Below are 26,365 nucleotides of genomic sequence, written 5' to 3'. Positions count from 1 at the left end.
ATGCCATGTGGCACAATGTTATATTATTATATGATCATATAGCCATATAATCTTATTATATAACATGAATAATATGATTAAGTATACAAATTGTCATTATATCATATGACTAATAATTAATTATTGATATTATTCACTTTTATTATTTTATATACCTATAACCAATTAATATATACTAACTAATAACTATTGTTATTTATTACTTAATTTATGCTTACATATAGTATATTATTTATTAATATACTATATTATAAAACTAGTTTTATATATATATATATATATACACGAGTCGAGCCTTAATAAACGAGTTGATCCTTATACGAGCGGGTTCACGAGTTTTAGTCGAGTTGAGTTTATACGAGTTTGCATCGTTTAATAATCGAGTTTGATTTTCGTGTTCACGAGTAGCTCATTTAATAATCGATTCGAGCATGAGTCGAGTTTATTCGAGCCGATCTCGAGTAAGCTCACGAGTAGCTTAGCTCGTTTATACCCCTATGTTAGACTTTGCCAGTGGCGAAGCCAGCATCTGTAACTTGGGCAGCCAAGTTATGTCCGCCCTTGGACTTTGCCAATCCTAATCTCTTAGCTATCATCATTTGGCCATAGAAGACAAAATATGCTTTAGACTAAGCATATCAATAAAAGTAAGTAAATCTTCTTTTTCTTTTTTTTGCTAGAGATTCAATAGGGTAATTAACTAGCGCTAGAGATTGAATAGGGTAATTAACTAGCGAAAGCGATAGATACGAAGCAAAAATTGTGTAGACATGAAAAATAAATTGTGTTTTCAATACACAAAATCAACACACTTTGATAGAAAGACACCGATAATATTTGGCCATAGAAGTCAAAATATGCTTTACACTAAGCATATCAAGAAAAGTAAGTAAATCTTCTTTTTCTTTTTTTAGCTAGAGATTCAATAGGGTAATTAACTAGTGCTAGAGATTGAATAGGGTAATTAACTAGCGAAAGCGATAGATACGAAGGAAAAATTGTGTAGATATGAAAAAGAAATTGTGTTTTCAATACATAAAATCAACACACTTTGATAGAAAGACACTGATAATATTATTGATGACAAAACTGCTTCTTCCAATACGGACAGAAATTAGCTACAATCTACTTTGTAGCAATTAGCATTTAGCTACATAGGGATAAAGTCTTCTAAGAATGAAAATAAAACAAAAGAAGCAAAATATAATAATTATGAAAATACTTAGCGGCTGTGTAATGCAAATGATATTTGTATACACACTCACATTTGGTATGAGACCTATGCGTGTAGAACCCATCTCACATGCAAACCTAAATATGAAAATATTCTAAAGGAAATTAAGATAATTATTTTAGTGATCACGCTGGTGATCTACATAATCGATTAGTAAAACCCTTCTTTCTTGAACGACATCTGACAGTTGACTATTTTCTTTCTTGATTTGATTCATTAATATGATATTTGTTATGGATCTAAAGAATCAATCCTGTTGGCATTCGACATATCATAAATTAACTAATTAATCTCGTTAGTATTGAAAAGACCAGACAGGACCCGACGATAATTTTATTTTCACTTTGTGCCAGACAATCTGTCCTACATAAGTGGTTATCAGTAGATATGTTTTTATTTTTACTAAGATACTATCAGAAGATATTTGCCTTAATTTGTGGAGAGGCAATCATTACTGAAACAATGCAATTACTTTTAGAATTCACATTGGCAATAATAGCGCTGAAGGAGACAATTTCTAGTGGAAACTTGCAATCGTCCTTTAAAATTATGCTGAATTTCTGATTAATGCTTCCTTTTGGTGATATTATATGCTAGTAGTGCCCATCTTAATACATATTATGAGGGTCAAAAAGTTGAGGGAAATTAAAGAAAAAGTACTTGGATATTTTGGGTTCAAACCTATCTACTTTGGACACAGCATTGTTGGAACTCAAAGAAAGAAAGAAAGAATCGAAGAAGATAGAATTATAAGTACAAAATAATGCTATAGAAATACAGAATTCTACACACAACTGATCAGTAAAAGAAGTTCAATTATATATATTACTTCCATATTAGGCCTAACTAGATTTTATTAATCACTAGGAAGAACTGATACCGTCAATTAATGCATATGCACCTTATAATAGGCAGTCATACTATTATATTATTTTGAGCGTCAATGTCAACCTAAACACCCATGATTACTATGCCAACCAGCACCGGCCATGGCAGGCTCGCGGGAAGCCCCACTGCAGTACCACAAACAAGTTGGCACGTAGGTGGTGCTAGCTATATAGTACGATGCAGGAGAATCGACAGATGTTTGATCAGTTGTCAGATATTGAATTAATAGCACTGAAATATCTTGATAGAGATGATCGGCGTAAGAATGATAAGAGTTGGCAGAATTGGGTGTAATTGGGACAATATTAATTGCACATGCAATGTGCAGTACTAAAACATGCACAACTTTTACAATGAGTATATCATAATCGCGTATAAAATCTTTATCTGAAGAGCCATTTTTGGGGCAAATGTCATGTTTACCAAGCTACGCTCAGTGAGCGTCATTTTTGGACTCAAAATCTCCTCGATCTTTTCTCATCTGAATTCGCATTTTAAGGATTTTCTTTTGTCATTTTAAGAAACAAAAAAAGTTTCTTTTGTCAAATTTTCTCCGGATTTTGCCAAGATTCCTAGTTTGATTTTATGTAATAATTAGACTTTTGCCTTCTTTTTATTTTTTTTGGGTTGTAAAAGTTGGTTTTTTTTTTTTTTTTTTTTTGTGCTATTTAAGCTCGACTTGCTTGGGCTTAGTTAAGTCCTTCGATTTGGAGAATATATTTTATTTTTTTTAATTTTTATTTTCAGAGATATATCGATCCTCTATTTTCCTAGGGGTGACTAATGCTTTTTCTACCTATTTGTTATTTTTTCTCTCAGTGAATTACCTTACAACTTCAATCCTCATATTCAGATTATATACTAGCTAGCTAGCTTATGCTGTCAAAATAATCTTAATTTTATTCGGCGTTACAGTAATAGATGCGGGACAGAATTATCATATAAATCAAGCACTTTGATGGTACATTAACCTTTAATTAAAGTACAAATTAATTGAGTAAATGGACCATGATACGAAGTTTGGCACTTTCAATAAGACCGACCACGCAACTTGCTTTTAGTCCCTGTACCCAAAGATTAGATTGGATAAGGATATATATGGGGAATATAATTAGCTAATGTCACTGTTTTTGTCTTGTCTAAGTTCCTGCAAACTTGGTTACTCAACTGGAAAGGAAAGAGAATGTGAAGCTCATTTCATTATCAGCAAAAGAATTAATTAATTGTATACTTTTAGGGCAAAAGAAGGCCATATTCCGGATCCTCCCCCCCCCCGATCTCAAGCTCGATCACAAACACCATTTCTCTGGCCTACCACGATGAGCCCATTAATTAGCTCATATACTACTGATATTCTGCCATCCTCCATTAGCTCATTTTGAGCCCTTAGCAAAGGGATAAGTGCATGCAGCTCGATCCCTACCACTCAGAAAGTGTGGACCAGAATAATGAGGCGATTGGAAAAAAGCTACACTTAACGTACATGCAACTGGCGTAGCACCCAGATCGATGCATAACTCCTTGGTCCCGGTGTCCTCGATCGATCAACTTAATGGGCTGCGTTGGCCAATCACTTTGTGGTGGGGATCGGAAGATATTTGCCATCTTTTCCATGGAGGAATATTAAACCACGTGAATGGAGCTAACTCAACCCCAGTTTAAGAGCAACTCATGTCAAAGTTTTCCTAGCTTTGTCATCGATTCTGATGTCAATCTATATACTCCTAGGACTTGTTGTCATCTTTAGAATGATCACTGTTTTATTCTTAAGATTGGGTTATTGTTTGGGATTTGCATTCCTAACAATTTGCTATTTAGTATAAGAGACCGAGTATGTACAAGGCTTATTTGCTTGAATAGGCATGGGCTATTGACATTGGCTAGTAGAGTTAAGATTGTTCTGATAGCGTATGATAGTAGCAGAAACTAAGAATTGAAGATTGAAAGGAAAATTTAGAAAGAGAAAAAATAACAAAAAGGGAAGAAAAAGACCATAGTTGCTCCCAATAAGCAACTTTTTATGGACGGTTTAAAAAAACCATTCATAATAAATTTTTTACAGACGGTTTCTGAAAAACTGTTTACAAATTTTGTTTTCTAGACGATTTTAAAAACCGTCTAGAAAAAAACCGTCCATAAATGTCTTTTTTTTTTGTAGTGAAACAAAGAAATAATTCTGAAAGACTTGAAATGTAATTGATACTTCAAAACTTAATTGTTCCATTGGATGTGTATCCCTTATGTAATTGTTCCTAATTGGAAAAAGGAAAAACATAATCCTTAGAAAAGGAAAACTCAATCCTTATTGAAAAGAAAAACTAAAACACATATGCATAATTGGAAAATGAAAACTTAATCTTAATGGAAAAGGAAAATTAAAACACGTACACATGCATAAATAAAGTAAAATTAATGTTGGTTTTCTCCTACATCAGCTGTCCGACATATGTTATAGGACAGTTAGGTCCTATAAGAACTAGCTCTTTGACATTTGTTGTTCGAGCTGCTAACAATCTGAAAAGTAAAATTGTTGAAAATCTCCATACAATCGGTAGTCGTTTACAAGCTTACTTTACATGCGCTAGCTCCCGCTAAGGGTGGAGTTTAGGTGATATACAAGTAGACGGTCACAAAATTATATTCCATTCATACCACTTTATGCTGCTTGAGGTATATTTTATACGCTATAGTTGATTTCTAAAACATACATGCATGTATCATGTCATTATATATAGATTGCTTCCTATACTTTTCGCCTGTTTTAATTGAATAGAGAATTTATTTTACGGTTGAAATAAATTGTGTTTTGTTGTATTTAATGGTGTCATGTTATTTAAAATTTTTTTAAATGATGCAGCAAGATGTTGATATATATTCTTTTTAAAACCTATTTTCTAGGAGCAATGATTGATACTTGACGTGGGACAAAGCCGTTTAGTAAGACAACTAGATAGGCCAGGCCAACTGAAGTTGGGGCTAATCATGATAATGGTCGGGAAAGAAGACTTGTCATGGATTTTGTACTGAATTCAGATGGGGATTTAATTTGTTAATTTGTAATCTCCACAAAATTATGAAATCAGCTGGTTTGATAAACAAAGAACTGGCGGCCACACACGAGTCATGAGACGATCGATCGATGTTATCCGATATAAAAGTAAAAGTCTTCAAAATATAAAGCAGGGATATTATATAAGAAGTAATTAGGTTAGGTTCCTTTATGTCAAGTAGTTCATTGACATTGGGTTCTATCTAAAAACGATCATCAAATCAATGATAAGATAGATTATCACCATCTATAGTTTTATACTCTTTGTTGAATATATGAATTTAATTTTATATATATATATAAAACAAAAATTAACTCACTTTCATGAGTTTTTAAGTACTTAATTTTGATCTAAACTATCATTTTATCTCAATAACTTAATTAGTTTAAAACCATTCAAAATGTCTAATAAAGTTTGAGTAAATTATATACATAAAAGTCATAATTTCTAAATGGATTTTCATATATATATATATATATATATATATATATGATCTACTAAATCAGACCTATTGAATAGTAAAATACCTTAATTTTTGTACTCATTGATATAAGAAAACCCGAAAGAACTTTATTTAAGTCACACTAAACAAATTAAAAACAATTTTACAAAATATTTTTACATAATGATGTGGAGTGGGAATTTACGTGTCTTGATATATAAAAGCATTTTGATCATATGATTTTGTTTGAAAATTTTGTGACCTTTTTTTTTTGGAAGAAAAGTATTTTCCATATATAAACTAGGTATGATATTTTGATATGAGTTAAACCCACCAAATTAGGAATATATATGAGTCTCCCAAGAAAAGGTTATTGTTGATTAATTTGGAATATATATGTTGTGGTGAGAGTCTTCTTAAAGCTAGGCTAGCTTATTGTCCAACATACAATTATATGATTTTGCCATTGCCAAGGTGTCACACCATACAAAAACAAAAGAGAAATGCTATATACCATAATTTTATCTCACAATTATCTGATAATTAATGTTGATGTGGCCGTTCAAGCCAACTTTTTTATTTTTATTTTTTTGAATAAAGACTAATCCAATGATTAAGTGGAACTTAGAACTGCCATATTAACATTGCGAGATAAAAATGTGATTTCGAGTATTACTAAGAACAAAATTAATTGAGCGTGTAGAAACGCCTAAATATCAAAAAACCTAATTACCAAACTCCTTAATATCATATGACCCACAATTTGATTAGTTGGTAGGGCAGAGGGGTTACCGAATTGGGAGATATATATCACGAGGTTTTGATAGGGAGTGGTATCTGACCCATCTTTAAAGCCACCATATATATATATATATATATATATATATGCTTTGTGACATGCTTTAATTTTGGCGATTAATTGGCAAGTTGACCATGTGAGAGACTTCTCCATGTGAACCAAAACCCACTCACATTCATCATGCTCACACACACACACACACACACACACACACACACACACACACACATATATATATATATATATGCTTTGTGACATGCTTTAATTTTGGCGATTAATTGGCAAGTTGACCATGTGAGAGACTTCTCCATGTGAACCAAAACCCACTCACATTCATCATGCTCACACACACACACACACACACACACACACACACACACATATATATATATATATATATATATGCTTTGTGACATGCTTTAATTTTGGTGATTAATTGGCAAGTTGACCATGTGAGAGACTTCTCCATGTGAACCAAAACCCACTCACACACACACACACACACACACACACACACACACACACACACACACACACACACACACACACACACACACACACACACACACACACACACACACACACACACACAGAGAGAGAGAGAGATTTCCAAATAAGTGGGACAAGCCTGCTTTGCTGAAAAGCTCCAGTTAATGGGAAAAGGGATTGTGCAGCAAGAAGCTGGAACATTTCTCTAGAATTCGGACAAACTCGTGTCTTCTATGATCTATTTTCAACATTATTGACAATTTGAACCTTTTTAACTAATATAAATATATATTATGTTTCTTTAATCATCTTTAAGATGTTAGTATTGAGATATTTTTATCAGATTAGTTTCGATAGATTTGTTATTCATTTTTTCTTTCTGTTACGCAGTTAGAATTAACTGATATTAGTTGAACAGTTAGATTAGCTTTAGTATAAATATCTTTCTCTCAGTTGTAATTCAGAATGTACTTTTACTGAGTTTAATAAGAATTCCAGAGCTTTCAACTCTTTCTTCTCTCTAAACTTTCCTCGCACATTTTCCTTTCTGAAAATCAATATGGTATCAGAGCAGCCATCCATGGCGTCTAGCTCATTCTATTTTGCGTTCTTTGATTCTTCCAGTCCTTATTATCTTCATCACGAGGACAGTCCCTGTTCCGTCTTTGTCTCTCAAGTTCTTCAAGGCGACAACTATCACACTTGGAGCTGTTAGATGATCATGGCTTTAACAGCCAAGAATAAGCTCAAGTTTATTGATGGAACGATCAAGAAACCATCTGCTGAGATTGAAGATGAATTTTATGCCTGGAATTGCAGCAATAATATGGTTTTGTCCTGGATTTTGAATTTTGTGTCCAAGGATATTGCGGCGAGTGTGATTTACATCAACTCGACCGATGATATGTGGAACGATTTGAAGGATTGTTTTTTACAGAAGAATGGCCCTCGAATCTTCCAGTTGCAGAAGGCGATTTTCTCGCACTCACAATAGAACCTTACTGTCAGTGAGTATTTTACCCGACTCAAGGGGCTTTGGGACGAATTGATTAATTATCGGCCAATTCCACAGTGTTCCTGTGATAATCCTAAAATTCTTGCTGATCATTCGCATCAAGATTACATTTTTCAGTTCCTTATGGGACTAAATGACAGTTTTGCTCAGATTCGTGGGTAGATCCTCCTCATTGATCCATTACCTTCAATCAATAAGGTATTTTCTTTAATTATTCAAGAGGAAAAGAGGAAAGGCAGCGTGAGATTTATATTCATCTTGTTCAAGTGGAAACCGCTGCACTGATGACTAGAGCCTCATCACAATACCAGAATCAGCAACATCACAATAGCAAATCTTCTTTTCGTAAGGACAGGCCTTTGTGCATTCATTGTGGTCTGCTTGGCCACACAATGGAAAAATGTTATAAACTACATGGGTACCCCCCAGGGTACAAGTTCAACAAGAACAAGCCGAATACCATTTCAGCAAATGAAGTCCAAGAAGTTGATCAACCTCTTCAGATTCCTCAACTTTCTATTTCTCAAGAGCAGATTCAACAACTGCTTTCTCTATTTAAACCTTCAACTTCAGTTCCTGAGAATTCCCCTTCAGCACTTCAAAGTAGGTAGCTCTCAGGATCATTTGTTCTCCAACATGAGAGGTAATGTTTCTAATTCAATTCATTTTTCTTTTGCTTCTTTCCTTTCGAACATGAAGCAATCCATGGTTCATTCTGCTAATGTTTCTATTTCTTTGTATATGAAACATTCTGTATTTTCATCATCACATACTTCACCTGCTATTTCATCTGATAAATCTTCTTCTTGGATAATTGACACTGGCGCCACTGATCACATGATCAATACCGTGTCATTATTCACTTCAATTACTGCTACTATTTCTTCTCGTGTCAAATTACCAAATGGTAATTATGCCATAGTTACACATATTGGTACTGTCAAACTCTCTGAACATCTTACATTACATGATGTTCTCTGTGTTCATTCTTTCTCTTTCAACTTGATTTCTACTAGCAAGTTGATTAAGTCTCTTAATTGTTGTCTGATTTTTCTTGCCAATTTTTGTTTCATACAGAGTTTGTTGGACTGGATGACGATTGGCGTGGGTAGACAACAAGGTGGTCTCTTTTACTTGCTGAATAAGCCTCTTTTTCATTTTGCACAAGTATGTTCTATTTCAATGAAGGATGTTTCCACTGACCTATGGCATTATAGGTTAGGTCATCTGTCGAATTCTAGGATGAAATTGTTAGCAAATTTCATTCCTTCTGATTCTTGTAATTCTGAATCCATTTGTACAGTTTATCCCTTAGAAAAACAACATAGGCTTCCTTTTTCTTCTAGTACTTCTGTATTTCAGTCTTTGTTTGACGTGATCCACTATGATATATGGGGTCCCTTTGCTGTGAAATCCAATAATAACAGTTCCTTTTTGACCATTGTGGATGATTTTAGCCGTTTTACATGGGTGTTTTTAATGCATTCCAAGTATCAAACTTCTTGTTTCATTCAGTATTTTTTTCACTTGAGTTTCAACCAAAATCAAATGTTTACGTTCCGACAATGGTTTTGAATTTGATATGGTTAATTTTTATATGGCTAAAGGTGTTATTCCTCACTGAATATGTGTTGAGACTTCTCAACAAAATGCTATTGTTGAATGTAAACATCAACATCTTTTAAATGTCGCTCGTGCCTTACATTTTCAATCTCATCTTTCATTGCATTTTTGGGGTGACTGTGTTCTCACTGTAGTTCACCTTATTAATCGCATTCCAACTCCCCTATTGTCAAATAAATCTCCTTATGAGATATTATTTTCAAAATCTCCTTATTCACATTTATGGGTTTTTGGATGCTTGTGTTTTGCTTCAACCTTGACTGGAAATCGTCACAAATTTGATCCTAGGGCTGTTCCTTGTCTGTTTTTAGGATATCCAGCCGGTGTCAAAGGTTTCAAGTTGTTGAATTTGAAATCTAAATCAAATTTTGTCTCTCGAAATGTGATCTTTCATGAATCAATTTTTCCATATAAATCTGTTCCTAATTCTGATTCTTTATTTTTTAATCCTTATGTTTTACCAGTTCCTTTCTTTGAACCTACATAGTCTAGTCCTCCTCACACTGTACCATCTTTTTCTCCTTAGTCTATTGATAATGCTTAGCCTATGTTTTCTTCAGATATTCATCCTTCTTCTCCAAATATTGTATCTGGTTCTATTGATAATCCTTCTACAGATATTGTTCCTTCTCAAAAGTCTACTCGTGCTAAAATGTAGACCAGGCTTTTTGCAAGACTACCATTGCCAACTTGCTACTCACCCATCCTCTTCATCTTCTTCTAACAAATTAGGTATTCTTTATTATCTTTCTTCTTGTCTTGCTTATCATAAACTTTCTTCTAAACACAAACACTTTTGTCTTAGTATTCCTTCACATGTTGAACCCAAATATTTTCATCAAGCAGTAAAATCTCAGCAATGGATAGATGTTATGCATGCTGAGATTTTTGCTCTTGAGCTTAACAATACTTGGAAAATTGTTGATTTGCCTTCTCATAAGCAGCCTATTGGTTGTAAATGGGTTTATAAACTCAAATATAAAGCTGATAGTTCTATAGAACGTTATAAGGCTAGGCTTGTTGCCAAAGGGTACAGCCAATGCGAAGGTCTAGACTATTATGACACTTTTTCACTAGTGGCTAAACTCACCACTGTCCTCATTTTACTGGCTGTTGCTGCTTCTAAAAATTGGTTTCTTCACCAATTAGATGTAAACAATGCATTTTTGCATGGTGATTTATATGAAGAGGTCTACATGACTCTTTGATGTGAACCTGTGGGATCGATCTCCCTTGAACCCACAATCAAATTGAAATCTACCCAAGAAAGCCAAGAATCAAGTCAAAAATCAAGTCAAGAATCTAGAACCGTTGAAATCTTGTTTCAAGAACCTAGATTGGTGAGAATGCCACAAAGTAAATGCCTTTGATAAGTTCTTAGTTCAATAAAGAACAAATAGAGAAAACTGAAAATTCTTTATGAAGAAAACTTTATTCATTATCAAATTCTGTTTTCATCAAGGACCCAAAGGGTCTTTAAATAGAAATACAAATGGATAAAATCTAAAGTGATAATATCTAGAAATCAAATCAAATTCAAATAAATTCTAATCCTAATCTAATACTAATGAGTTGGTATTATATTCCAGCTTCACCTCTTACTCTAATATGATCCTTGTCAATCCACTAGGATATAGTAGATAATCTAATTCTAATAAGTTGGAATTTCATTCCAACTCAACTATTAAACCTATCTACCATAATCTTATCCTTATCAATAATATTATCCTTATGTAGCTTGGATCACATGCATTAAAGCTGGTTCATCTTCTTTCAAGCCCATATTGAATGTTGGGGTGTTGGGGTCTTGCTCGATAAATTTGCAAACTCGGCCTAAGTGGATTGCACAAATCCTTGCATTGCTTCCTTGATCTTCTTAGCTCTTGACCTTGTGATTGGCCCATCTGGAACTTGCAAGGGATCTTTAAGATTCGGCCTACCATGGGACCCATCATTCCCCCACTCCTCAAAAGGATTCGACCTCGAATCGTCACCTGCATCATAAGGAGAAAGATCAGAAACATTGAAAGTAGTAGATACATTATACTCACCAAGAAGATTCACTCTAGAAGCATTATCGTTAATTTTCTCAAGGATTGGAAATGTCCATTGCCTCGAGGATGCAATTTAGTCCTTCTATGGGCTGGGAATCTTTCTTTGCGCATGTGAACCCAAACCCAATCTTCTGGTTCAAAGATGACATGCCTTCGCCCTTTATTGGCTTGAGAAGCAAACTTTTCATTCTTCTGCGCAATTTGAAGCCGTACTCTCTCATGAATTGACTTCTCCAATTCGGCCTTCCTATGTCCATCCAAACTACTCCTTTCATCAATAGGTAAAGGCATCAAATCTAAAGAAGTAAGTGGATTAAAACCATAAACAATTTCAAAGGGAGAATAAGAAGTAGTAGTATGCATAGTCCTATTATATGCAAACTCTATAAATGGTAAACAGTCCTCCCAAGTTTTCAAATTCTTTTGAATGACAGTGCGTAAGAGTTGAGTTAGAGTCCTGTTCACTACTTCAGTCTGTTAGTTAGTCTGTGGATGACAAGTAGTGGAAAATAAAAGTTTGGTACCTAATTTTCCCCACAAAACCTTCCAAAAGTAGCTAAGGAATTTAACATCCCTATCAGAAACAATACTCCTAGGGACACCATGGAGTCACACTATTTTCTTGAAAAACAAATCAGCTATGTTGGTAGCATCATCTGTTTTATGGCATGGAATGAAATGTGCCATTTTACTAAATCTGTCCACTATCACAAAAATAGAATCACTAGCTTTTTTTGTCCTAGGCAGCCCCAAAACAAAGTCCATAGATATATCTACCCATGGCTCACTAGGAACGGGTGAGGGTGTATACAACCCGTGTGGTAAAACCTTGGATTTGGCCTTGCGACATGTAATGCACCTACCACATATTCGGGTGACGTCTCTTCTCATCCTAGGCCAAAAGAAATGTTCATGTAAAATTTCTAAGGTTTTCCTCACACCAAAATGTCCCATTAATCCCCCACCATGTGCCTCACGCACCAATAATTCACGCATTGAACAATTTGGCACATATAATTTGCTTTCTTTAAACAAATAACCATCATGCTTGTAAAACTTATCAAATGCCGCTTTATCACACGCTATATACACATCAGAAAAATCAGCGTCATTGGCATACACGTCTTTCACATATTCAAACCCAAGCATTTTAGCACTCAGAGAAGTAAGAAGTATATACCTCCGTGATAAAGCATCAGTAACAATGTTCTCTTTACCTTGCTTGTAACGGATGACATATGGAAAGGTTTCGATGTATTCAATCCATCGAGCATGTCGCTTATTTAATTTACCTTGACTCTTGAGATGCTTTAATGATTCATGATTGGTGTAGATCACAAATTCCTTAGGCCAAAGGTAGTGCTGCCACGTCTCTAGAGCGCGAACAAGAACATAAAGTTCTTTGTCATAAGTGGGGTAATTCAGGGCCGCCCCACTTAGCTTCTCACTGAAGAAGGCTATGGGCCGCCTATCCTGTATTAAAACGGCTCCAATTCCTATTCCTGAGGCATCACATTCAATCTCAAAAGTTCTGTTAAAGTCAGGTAATGCTAACACAGGTGTAGAACATAACCTTTCTTTAAGAGTAGCAAATGCATTCGCTTGATCACTCCCCCAATGAAATCCAACATTCTTTTTAATTATTTCAGTGAGTGGTGCAGCAATGGTGCTAAAATCCTTAACAAAACGTCTATAAAAACTAGCTAAACCATGAAAGCTTCTTACCTCAGTAATGCCTTTATGCGTTGGCCACTCCTTGATAGCCTTGACTTTCTCTTCATCCACCTCAATACCTTTTGTACTAACAACATAATCAAGAAAAACAACTTTGTCCATGCAAAAGGTACATTTCTTAAAATTAGCATACAAATTTTCACATCTCAACACATCTAACACACATCTCAAATGCTCAATATGTTCATCTAAGTTTGTGTTGTACACTAGGATATCATCAAAGTACACGACTACAAATTTGCTTAGGAATGTACGTAATACATGGTTCATTAATCTCATGAAAGTACTAGGTGCATTTGTATGTCCAAATGGCATAACCAACCATTCATAAAGTCCATATTTAGTCTTAAAAGCAGTTTTCCATTCATCTCCCTCTTTCATTCTAATTTGATGGTATCCACTTTTAAGATCTATTTTACTGAAAATACATGAGCCATGCAATTCATCAAGCATATCATCTAATCTAGGAATGGGATGGCGGTACTTTACCGTAATATTGTTGACCGCTCTGCAATCAATGCACATCCTCCAAGTCTCATCCTTCTTTGGCACTAGTAGCACTGGTATTGCACATGGACTCATGCTCTCTCTCACGTAGCCCTTGCTCAACAAATCTTCAACTTCCATCTTTTACAAAGTTGTACCTATTCATAAACCCGTCATGAATCACCCTCTTATCATACTGCCACGGCCTCCCCAACAAAATATGGCCAGCATGCATAGGAACTACATCACAAAGCATCTCATCACTATACCCTCCAATGGAAAAAGCCACCAAAACTTGCTTATTGACCTTGATCTCCCCACATTCATTCAACCATTGCAACTTATAAGGTCTAGGATGCTTCAGTAAAGGTAAGCTCAACTTTTCAACTAGGATGGTACTAGCTACATTGGTGCAACTGCTCCCATCTATAATCATACTACACACATTGTTGTTTACATAACATCTAGTATGAAATATGTTCGCTCTCTGCTGCTCCATATCGTCTATCTTAATTTGCGTATTGAGAGCACGCCTAGCAATAAGAGACTTACCTTCTACAGGATATTCCACTCCATCATCATCACTAGCATCAACCAAATGATTTGAACCCGTGAGATCGATCTCCCTTGAACCCACAATCAAATTGAAACCTACCCAAGAAAGCCAAGAATCAAGTCAAGAAGATCTAGACCCGTTGAAATCTTGTTTCAAGAACCTAGATTGGTGAGAATGCCACAAAGCAAATGCCTTTGATAAGTTCTTAGTTCAATAAAGAACAAGTAGAGAAAACTGAAAATTCTCTATGAAGAAAACTTTATTCATTATCAAATTCTTCACTATCAGTCATCACCTCCCCATTGCCTCGCATAACCATTACCCGCTTGTTTGGACATTGAGACGCGATGTGCCCTGAATCCAAACATTTAAAGCATTTAATATCTCTATTCCTTGAAGGTTGGAAATCTGCCTTGGGTTTGTTCATTCTAGTTCCCTCATCTTTTCCCTTAGGTGGTTCGGCCTTCCCCTTTACTACAGCTTGATCATTTCTATCCCACTTTGATTTCCAAGGAGTGCTAGAAACTGAAGTATACCTTGCTACCCCCTTTCTCTTTAATTGCCTCTCCACCTTCATAGCCATGTGCACCATGTCTTCTACCTCCACATAATGTTGCAACTCAACTACATTGGCTATGTCCCTATTCAAACTACTTAAAAATCTAGCCATTGTGGCTTCTTGATCCTCTTCTACATTAGCCCGAATCATATCCACCTCTATCTCCTTATGGTAATCCTCTACACTCCTAAATCCTTGTGTAAGGTTTTGTAATTTTTAGTAAAGGTCTCTATAGTAGTGGCTATGTACAAATCTCCGCCTCATGAGAGCTTTCAACTCACCCCATGTTTCTATAGGTCTCTCATGATTCCTCCTCCTATTGGTCACTAATTGATCCCACCAAATAATTGCATAATTAGTGAACCAGTGGAGGCTAGATGTCTCCCAGCCTCTAGGGCTGTGGTTTTTGTTCCCCCTGGCTTTGGCCGGTGGTGGTTTTGTTCTCCTAGCTTCGAGCTATGGAGTCGTTTCTTGTTTCTTTTTGTTTGCTTTCTTTTTTGGTTTTTCTGGCAGAAGCTACATCAACTGTTGGTAGAAGAAATTGGGCGTATATTGAGCTTTTACTGAAAGTCTGGTTTGGCTGTGTAGATTTTGCGATTTTCTTTAGAGCTAGATCTGAGGCTTTCGGCTAGCTTTCTCCCATCACGCGCTCTTCCGCGGAGGTTGTCGGCTTCTTCCTGTCAGATTGTGTTAAGCCACGGCCGTGGTGGTGCCTCCTGCTCGGCGCGTGGCCTGCACGCGCCGGCGAGTTTATTCTCCTGTTTCTTGCGCATGAGGGTCACGGCCTGTCGTGTGCGGTGGTGGCTGGTGTAGATCGGTGGTCCAGATGTTGGCCGCTGCTGGATGGCTTCTGATGTAGGCGCGTGCATCGTACGTACCGGTTATGGTGACGGCGCGTGTCTTGCACGCGCCGACTCCGGCGAGGACATTTTCTAATGCTGCTGTTTTTGTGGTTTTCTGGCAGTTTTTTTCTTGTTTTTTATGTGCATTCCTATCTCTTTTCACAGTCTACCTTTGTAATAAACTATAAATTACTTGGACATTATAGGTGGCGTGTAAGCAAGACTAGGTTCTCCTATTGTAGTTGTGTTGTGCCTGAGTGTTAAGAGAGAACCCAATTGTATGTTCATGTAATTTTAGTTTTGTTGCTTAGGTAGCTGCTTTAAGTTAGGTTTTCTCCTAGCTTAGTGGTCAGGGATTCTGTATCTCTGGCCACTACCTTGGGCCTACGGGCATGGGTTGTAGCTTTCGGGATGGTTGTTTGCCTTCGGGCTCTTATTAATGAAGTTCTTGTTCCCATTCAAAAAAAAAAAAAAAATTACTGCCAACTTCACCTTCTTTTTCTCAGAATAATTGTGACAATCAAAAATCAACTCTATTTTCTTCTCCCACTCTAAACAGGCTTCAGGGTCAGTCCTACCTTGGAAAGACGGTATTTTCATTTTGATGCTCCCAAGGTTCCTATCTACCCCATCTCGACCCCTTTGATTTCTCCCATGTCCTCTTCCACGCCTATCTCCTCTAGGTCTGTCAACTCCACCCATTCCAACTTCAGATGTTATGTCTTCCCTATCATCATCATCTCCTTCGTTCTCAAACTCATTTTCAACGCTAGGGGCACGTCTCTTCCTATCTCGCCCACCTTGCAGATTTCTAATCACTACCTCTTGTTGATCCATCTTATCCTTCACCTCCTCCATCACCAAATTCAATCGTTCAAACTGTTGTTGCATGGCCCGTAATACAAAGAATGAATTATCCGCCTCCTCCTTAGGTGATGAATCACTCTTATGAGACATTTTCAATGCACTGCAAAACAAAAATGTTAGTGGTAAAACCTCACACACTCCCTTACATGTTTACACTCAAATATTGTCACTCCACTCGTGTTTTCACTATTTCGGTCTTTCACCACACCTATTTTCCCTTTCAAGTTCTTTAAGAACTAGTTGAACTAAGTCAAGACACCACCTTGTATTATTCCAACCAGCAATAGATTCCAGAAACAAGAAATGAATATAATGACACGGATCTAAAAGAATTTGTACGAGGAAAGAGCAATTAGGAAACAAGATACTAAAGATGATATTTTCGATCCCTTTTAAGATAAAGATCAATCAACACCAAATCACTTCAATTTTTGGATTGCAAAGTATATCAAACAGCTATTTTCAAAATTTCTTTCTTTCTTTTTTTCCTTTTTTTTTTTTTCTCTCTCTCTCTCTCTCTCTCTTTTTTTTTTTTTTTTTAGTCTCAATCAACAACAATAATTGTAATTTCCGAAAAAGATTGATCAAATTTCAACAAGGACATGGAAATGGACAAAATGACAATTGAAAATGACATGTGATTCAAATATGGAAGTTGCAGATATGGAAAAGGAATCCAAATCTTGAAATTACAGATCTGGAAAATTTCAACAAAGATTTGCGTAATCAATTAAGAATGGAAACCAAATATGGAAATTACAGATCTGAAAAGTTAAAGCAAAGATTCGCAAAATCAATTAAGAATGGAATTCAAATATGAAAAAAATAAAGCAAAGATTTGCGTAATCAATGGAATTCAATTATGGAGAAAAAGAATACAGATCTGAAAAATTAAGGCAAAGATTTGCGTAATTAATTAAAGAATTCATGGATCTGAATTCTTGAATCAAGTACACGAGTAATCAATTGTGAAAATCACAGATTTGAATTCTAACACACAAAATTAACGAGAATGAAGAAGGAATCGCAACTCCAAATGCAAGAACTAAAAAAAAACAAGCAAAAGAAAAAGAAAAAAAAATGATAAATAAGACTTGATTTGGAGCCTGAGCTCTGATACCAAATGATGTGAACCCGTGGGATCGATCTCCTTTGAACCCACAATCAAATTGAAACCTACCCAAGAAAGCCAAGAATCAAGTCAAGAAGATCTAGACCTGTTGAAATCTTGTTTCAAGAACCTAGATTGGTGAGAACGCCACAAAGCAAATGCCTTTGATAAGTTCTTAGTTCAATAATGAACAAGTAGAGAAAACTGAAAATTCTCTATGAATAAAACTTTATTCATTATCAAATTCTGTTTTCATTAAGGACCCAAATGGTCTTTAAAAAGAAATACAAATGGATAAAATCTAAAGTGATAATATCTAGAAATCAAATTCAAATTCAAATTCAAATAAATTCTAATCCTAATCTAATACTAATGAGTTGGTATTATATTCCAACTCCACCTCTTACTCTAATATGATCCTTGTCAATCCACTAGGATATAGTAGATAATCTAATCCTAATAAGTTGGAATTTTATTCCAACTCAACTATTAAACCTATCTACCATAATCTTATCCTTATCAATAATATTATCCTTATGTAGCTTGGATCACATGCATTAAAGTTGGTTCATCTTCTTTTAATGCCATATTGAATGTTGGGGTCTTGTTCGATAAATTTGCAAACTCGGCCCAAGTGGATTGCACCAATCCTTGCATTGCTTCCTTGATCTTCTTAACTCTTGACCTTGTGATTGGCCCATCTGGAACTTGCAAGGGATCTTTAAGATTCGGCCTACCATGGGGCCCATCACTCTTCCTCCCGGTTTTGATTGTAAAGGGAATTTACTACCTACTGGTTGTTCTTCAAACAAAGAGTCTTCTAAAGTTTGTAAATTGACTAAGTCCTTATACAGCTTAAAGCAGGCTTCTAGACAGTGGTTTTCAAAATTTTCAACCACTTTGCTCAATTCTGGATTTTCTCAATCCCGTTCTGATTATTCTTTTTTTACTCGGGTTCAAGGTTCTTCCTTTGTGGTTTTGTTGGTATATGTTGACGATATTATATTGGCCAGTAATGATTCTCAGGCTATTTCCCAGTTGACTGATTTCTTAAACACTCAGTTTAAATTGAAAGACCGAGGTCCTCTCAAGTTTTTTCTTGGTTTAGAAGTTGCTCGGAATACTCAGGGCATTTCCATTTCCCAGTGTAAATATGCCTTGGAGATCATTGATGAATGTGGGTTACTTGCCTCCAAGCCTGCAAAATTTCCTATGGAATCCAACTTGAAGTTGTCTCAATCTGATGGTGTTTCACTTGAGGATCCCTTGGTCTATCGTCGGTTAGTTGGTCGTCTTCTATATTTGACCATAACCTGGCCTGACATTTCTTATGCAGTCCAGAAACTCAGCCAGTTCATGGCTCATCCTCGTCAAACTCATCTTGATGCAGCCTATAGAGTTTTAAGATATCTTAAAAGTTCTCCTGGTCAAGGCATTTTCTTTTCTGCTGCATTTGAACTTCATTTAAAGGCTTTTTGTGATTCGGATTGGGCAGGTTGCCCGGATACCCATCGTTCTATCACAAGATATTGTGTTTTCTTAGGTGATTCTCTCATTTCTTGGAAATCTAAGAAACAACAAACCGTTTCTAGGTCTTCAGCCGAGGCAGAGTACCGGTCCATGGCCTCCACAGCATGTGAACTCATTTGGCTTCTTGCTTTGCTTAAGGATTTTAATATTGAGCATCCACAGGCTGCATTGCTTTTTTGTGACAGCAAGGCTACCCTCCATATTGCAGCAAACCCAGTTTTCCATGAAAGGACCAAGCACATCGAGCTTGACTGTCATTTTGTTCGAGATAAGATTCAAGATGGCATTATACGTACTCTCCACATCAACACTCAGCATCAGATTGCTAATATCTTTACAGAAGCTTTAGCTTGGGGTCCTTTTTAGCTGCTTAAGTCCAAGATGAATGTCCTTGATTTATTCTCTTCGTCTTGACGAGGGGGTATTGAGATATTTTTATCAAATTAGTTTCGATAGATTTGTTATTTAGTTTTTCTTTTTGTTACGCAGTTAGAATTAACTGATATTAGTTGAACAGTTGGATTAGCTTTATTATAAATATCTTTCTCTTAGTTGTAATTCAGAATGTACTTTTACTGGGTTTAATAAGAATTCCAGAGCTTTCAACTCTTTCTTCTCTCCAAACTTTCCTCGCACATTTTCCTTTCTAAAAATCAATAGTTAGAATATCAATGTTACATAAAGACATGGTATGGCATTGTTATCATAATATACGATGGGAAATGTGAATTCGGATAGAGTGTATAACGTAATTCTCGTTCAAAAGCTCTTGAGTCTTGGAGAGCAGTAATATCAAGAAATTAATTTATAGTTGATGTTGCTAATGAATGTATAATTATAGTTATAAGTATATGATTAGATATTCTGCATTCAATTAGTGCTTATACACTACCTTTATTAGCTAAAGCGCATTAAAAGAAATTTGGTCATTAACGACCTAACTTTTAGAGTTGTCGCTAATTATAAAAAAAAAAAAAAATCGTATCAACGAGGACAAAAGTGTAACCTAGCGAAAATATTTTTCTCTCGCATGGGCTGTAGCGAAAAGCTATTAGCGACGACATTTTTCCCTTTGCAATGACAATAGTCATCACCAATAACAACATTGTCAACATATAAGCGATTATATCTAAAATTAAAAATAAAATAAAATTAAAACTCACGTCAATGACAACAAGTGCATGTCGTTTATACATGGTTATTAGCGACAACTCAAGTGTCATCATTGATAGTATATTTGAACATTTTAAAAAATAAAATAAAACTTACATTCACGATGACACGACGATACATAGTTATCAGCGACAACTCAAATATTATTAGTGATAGTCTATTTGAAAATAAAAATAAAAAATAAAAAATATTAAACCTCACATAAGCAAATGACTTAAGTGTCGTTGCTGATAGTCTATTTGAAAAAAAAAAAAAAAAAAAAAAAAAAAAAAAAAAAAACTTACATCAGGACACGTGTTGTCGGTGATAATCTATTTAATATAATTTTTTTGTTTTTTATTTTTTAAAAAAAGATTGCAACTCACATCAGCAACAAAATGTGATGTCAATTGTCACACACTTAGCAACGTAACATTTTTTTATTTTCTTTTCCAAGTTCCAAACATTCCCAATTCGACCACAATCTTTCCCATTTCTCTTTAAATAGAAAAAAAAATTATTTTACTATCAAGTCAAGATTTTATTTTGTTATATTTAAAATTTTAAATAACGTGATAATATATATACCATATTATAACATATACACTATTAGATATGTAAAATTTAATTTGAACCATAAAATAAAGATGATCCTATTAATCAGAATTCATACTAATCCGCGCTGGGTTCTTGTCATTGGACCATATATAATCAAACCTTTTCCAAAACAATATGAGTTTCATTGACTAAATACTCAGACACTTTGGATACTCTAGATGATGATAGGCACCGGCCAATTGATTAATATAATCCCAAAATTAAACATTCTCTATATATCTTGGATAGTTGGATGAGAAAATGCCAAAAAATCAAGGCTCTAGAGGATGGCATAGAAAATTTGATCCGTCGCCATTAATTGGGGACCTAATTATGATATATACTTGACAAGTTCCCAACTTTCCGGCCAACTAGTCATGAGATTACTTAGCCATTAAATTAAGGACCACATTCTCTTGGATGAGAAGCACTAGAAAGTTGGGGCAATCTCATGATGAACCGTCGTTTTACAGGACCACCAGCTTACATCGATCTTTACCCGTGGCCTTCCAACCATCACGAGAAACTTCAATTTTCTTCTTCATCTCTTTTTTATCCTCTTTTTCTTTTTTCTATTTCTTTTTTGTTCTTGAAACAAGAGTTGCATGCATTTGATCGTTGGACTGCATAATTGGGACAACCTCCCTCTTCCAAACTCCTCTTAATTGATTCATTATTGTCTTGTCTACCTCGAAAATCCAAAATTTTAAAACTCCTTCAGTGTTTTTATTTTTATCTTTTTCTCTAATTATATTATATATTGGGAAAACTTTATTTGAAGTAATGCTACAAGACTACATTATATCTATATTGTATCTCCAACATTAACATAACTTTTAAAATTATTATTGGATTTAGGGGTGTACGAGTGAACAGTTATTAACTGCCTAATAACCACTAACTGCTCTTTGTAGGAGGTTGGAAAAACTCGCTAACCGCTTATGGCGAGATGGTTTTAGGGGTAGGTATATATAAAAGATACAACATGGTGTCGTATTCGTGTGTTTGATATATTGTTTTCATTTTGAATTTAATGAAATTGATATTTATAAATAATAATATTGTTGATCTTTGTTACATTTTGAAGTCTTCTAATTGTTTGTTTGTTTGTTTGTTTTTTTTTTTTTTTTTTAATTAAAAGGGACCAAAACCATCTAAAAGAGGCTCAAGGAAGGTTCAAAACACCAAAATAGACCCATTTTTAAAAAGCAATTATACAGTGCGGTTATGATTTCAATAATCGTTAACCGCCTAAGCCAGTTGTAGTTGTAGCTAAAGACAATAACCGCTAACCGCAACCACTTATACATCTCTAATTGGATTTGTGATAGATTACTATTGGATTTTATTTTAATGGTGATTTTGAAAGACATATCATTTTTTGAGGGACACAAGAGAGACTTGTAGCATTATTCATTCACTTAACCCTAAAGTTAAAAAACTCTCAATTTAGTGTATCAAACTCCTATAGGATTTTCCATTAAATCCTAATGGAGGCCTTAAAAATTACCAAAACACCCTCAAATGTTTTTTTTTTAAAAAAAAATAATTAAATAAGTGTAGTAAAGTTGGAATTTTATAAAATTTTCAAGGGAATACAAGTCAATTTACTCTTTTTAAAGTCTAATTTAACCTCAAACCTTAATGGACGAGTGACTTTGCAAAAGATTAAAAGTTTGATACACTATATTGATAATTTTTTCAACTTTGGGGGATGAGTAATTGTAAATGTCATGGAAGTTTAGGAGATTAAGTGAAGTTTTCTATAAATATTAAAATAACATATGTCCTTAGAGCATGTGATGTCACGTGTTTTAAGGACAAATGCCAAATTAATGTAGAGGATCCAACCCAATTTAGAAAAATAAAAAAATAAAAAATTATCCATTAATAATGAAACACTTGTTTAATAATTGTGATATGTTGAAACCGATCTGTTCCCAAAATCCATATATATATGTCAAAGATTTATTTTTGAGTCTATTTGTATGTTTAAGTAGTTTAATCTAAAGCAATGGAATTATCTATAAAAAAATAAAAATAAATAAAGCCATCGAATTGTGTAACGTGGCACGACTTTTCAACATGAATTTTGGAGCAGCCACCGGGAGGAATTACTTGACCTTTGTTGGATTTATGCTGAAAAAAAAAATAGAAAAAAGAAAAAAAGAAAGAAAGAAAGAAAAGTATGCATATCCTTTTCAAATTATTATTCAATTGTCAATGTTCATTTCAAACTATTAATTGTGTTAATATCCCCCTTCAAACTACCAAAACATGTCAATGTCCCCCTTAAAACCAACAAAAAAACAAAAATAATCCTAATTTTTTTCAATAAGACCAAAATGTCTTTTTAATTTTTTTTTTTTAAAAAAACTAAAAACTAAAAATAAATACTATTTTTAAAAAACAAATTAAAAGATATTAAAGAAAAAACGATTTTTTTTTAAAAAAAAAAAATTAAAAAAACGAAAAAAGAACAAAATTTTCTTTTTCTTTCTTCTTCTTCTTCTTCTTCTTCTTTTTTTTTTTTTTTTTTTAAACGAAAAAATAATTGAAAATTAAAAAAAAAAAAAAAAAAAAAAAAACGAAAAAAAAATAGAAAAACCCTTTTTTTTTTTTTTTTTTTTTTCGTTTTTTTTTTTTTGTATAACTTTTTGTTATTTAAGATTTTTTTAATATGTTTTTTAGTTGTTTCTTTTTAATTTTATTAATTTTATGAACGGTATTTTGGTCAATTAGGGGGGCATTGACATTTTTTAGTAATTCAGAAGAGAAAGATTGACATAATTAGTAATTTGGAGGCATTGACAATGAGATGGTAGTTTAAGGAGATTATATATATTTTTTCCAAATAAAAAGGATGACAATTAAATGTTAGAAACTTTTGTTAAGACATGCCATTTTATTTCCTTAAAAAGTAAGTCTTAAGGATTTTGTTTTCAGTTATCAAGCTAGAGACATTAATAAATAACCTAAAACATAAAAACTTTTTTTGAAAAAAAAAATTAATTTTTACTTCCATGTCATATCAAAATTATCATTCTCATCTGGCCTCCTATTTTCCTAAAATCCCTAATTTGGGGAGCCAAAATACTAAAATGCTTCTTTTCGTTTCCCCATCCACTCTCCAATTTGGTGAAAAATTTGGGGAGCATGAACAGTGATCCCCATATTTGAGGAACTCCCCAAATGTTTAAAAAAAAAAAAAAAAAATTTTATAATTCTCTCACCTTTTTTTTTTTTTTTTTTTTTTTTTTTTTTTTTTTAATTTCTCCTTTCCTCTCCAAAAAAACTTTGGTTCAGGTATATAAGAATTGGAGAGAAAATTGTCTTATTTATATTGAATGCATATGATTGTTAGGAAAAAGCAAGTTTTAAAAGATATGGCCGTTAGGGCAAAACTAATAATTGAAAAATATGAAGTTAGGAAAAAGAACAAAGTTTTAAAAAGATGACCGTTAGGAAAAAAACAAATTTTCAAATATATTAATGTTGAAGTAAGAATAGAAAAATTCTTAAAATATAATATTTAAATGGAATAATGAAAGTAGATCCCTAGTTTGATAAGGAATTAAGTGCATTGAAAAAGTGAGTAGCTTAAATATAATATATATATATATATATATATATATATATATATATATATATATATATATATATATATATATATATATATATATATATATATATATATATAAATTTAGTAAGCCAGATGAATGACCTATCTTTAACCACACAATATTGTTTGCTTTTGGCTTCCCTGAACCAGACTTCTCAAGAGGTTACCTATCATGTTGCTACTCTCGTACAAACATGCTTAATTGTGAAGTTTTGATAGATTTATGGTCATTATAGTTTTAAAAGGCGTTGTGTCAAGAAGAGCGCGAAAATACATATTAGTGCATCCTCATTCCTAAACTCAGGTGATGTGAGACGTCACAATTACCCCTTGTTGGGACTCAACATCCCCGCTAGCAACTCTCATAGGATCTCCTCATTCTTGGCATCCTCGCAAATGCCCGTTGGCGACCATCATGTGCTTGTATGTGTGTGTGTGTGTGTGTGTAACAACAAGGGAAAGGGGAGGGTCGATTACATTAAAAAGAAAAAGAAAAAGAAAAAGATCAAAGAACAAACGTTGGGCAACCTAATAATAAGCCTTAATAATACTAGATCAGAGCAGATAAGCAAAAACTAAAAGAGAATATATCAAATGAATGACACGATCCTATGAATTTTTGGCACGAACACCAAGAAAATTGGTCGCTTGTTAAGGTGATTTGACATGGCGTACTAGAGATGGCACTACCGAGAGGCACGGGAAGGGACAAGAACCTCGAAAGGTTCATCAACTCTTCATGAACCCTCACAAGAAAACAACAACTACCAGAAGAAAGTTGTTGAAAGGAAAGCACATATCTGGATCTCAGAAAACGTAAAAATCATAAGCAACACTTTAAACAAAAGACTAACAAACAGCAACATCGGACAACAGCATGGTGGATTGTGGAAGGGGTCATGTGCAGGCGTGTTGGGGGGTGGGGGGGGGGGAACTTGTGGCCGTGTGAGGGACACGCGGGGGCATAAAGGGAGGGGATGGAGAATAGAGAGGCCAAGGGTGACAAAAATGGTACCTCTGTCCATTTTGGACGGAAAAATAGACAGAGGTACCATCTCTATCTTTTCCCATAGCACATGTACCACTTATAAAAAAAATGACAACTGAGGAGGCAAAAAATAACAGTTTTAAACCACAAGGGTTAAAAAAGTATTTAAGCTTATCTTTTATCCTCTATTTCCCGGTCAAACCAGTAACTACTCCAACATATTTTCATTTCTTCCCTCATAAAGTTATCTCTTTAATCTTAGGGAAAAAAAAAATTTGCTAAATTAGTCGTCGTGGTTTGAGGTTGTGACAAATAGCTTTTTGAGCTTTTTTTTTGAAGTGACTAAAAAAAAAAAACAAACAAATGGGTCCATGTCGTTAGAAAGTTTAACAGAATATGTTAATATGCCGCATCAACACCATCATGTGTCTCACTTACAGTAAAAATATTAAAACAAAAAGAAGAAAAGAAAAGACGAAGGAGACGAAATAGTTCGGCCACCCCCAAATAGCAAAAAAAACATATATATATATATATATATATATATATATATATATATATATATATATATATATATATATTGATAGAGTGGTCGAGCCATGCACCTTTATATATGTATAGATATATATAATTTTTTTTAATATATTTTTCATTTTTTATTGTAAGTGACACGTGCCAAAATATGATTGGTGCGGATGTGGCACGTTAACGGATCCTATCAACTTTT

The 26,365-nt window shown here is 34.2% G+C and overlaps 2 protein-coding genes across 2 annotated transcripts; both read left to right on the top strand.

Moving 5' to 3' along the window:
* The first annotated feature begins 7,623 nt into the window (after positions 1 to 7,623).
* LOC133869196 (uncharacterized) lies at positions 7,624 to 8,528 on the top strand. Its single transcript, XM_062306153.1, has 3 exons — positions 7,624 to 7,872; positions 7,975 to 8,075; positions 8,138 to 8,528. Exons 1-3 carry the CDS (start codon positions 7,624 to 7,626, stop codon positions 8,526 to 8,528), a joined length of 741 nt encoding a protein of 246 aa, XP_062162137.1.
* A 9,959-nt stretch (positions 8,529 to 18,487) lies between these two features.
* Positions 18,488 to 19,645, top strand: LOC133869195 (uncharacterized mitochondrial protein AtMg00810-like). Its single transcript, XM_062306152.1, has one exon. It carries the CDS (start codon positions 18,488 to 18,490, stop codon positions 19,643 to 19,645), a length of 1,158 nt encoding a protein of 385 aa, XP_062162136.1.
* The last annotated feature ends 6,720 nt before the right edge of the window (positions 19,646 to 26,365 follow it).

This window comes from Alnus glutinosa, chromosome 5 (assembly GCF_958979055.1).
Source record: "Alnus glutinosa chromosome 5, dhAlnGlut1.1, whole genome shotgun sequence".
In the NCBI taxonomy this organism is placed as follows: domain Eukaryota; kingdom Viridiplantae; phylum Streptophyta; class Magnoliopsida; order Fagales; family Betulaceae; genus Alnus; species Alnus glutinosa.
This window is presented reverse-complemented; position numbering and strand designations above follow the sequence as displayed.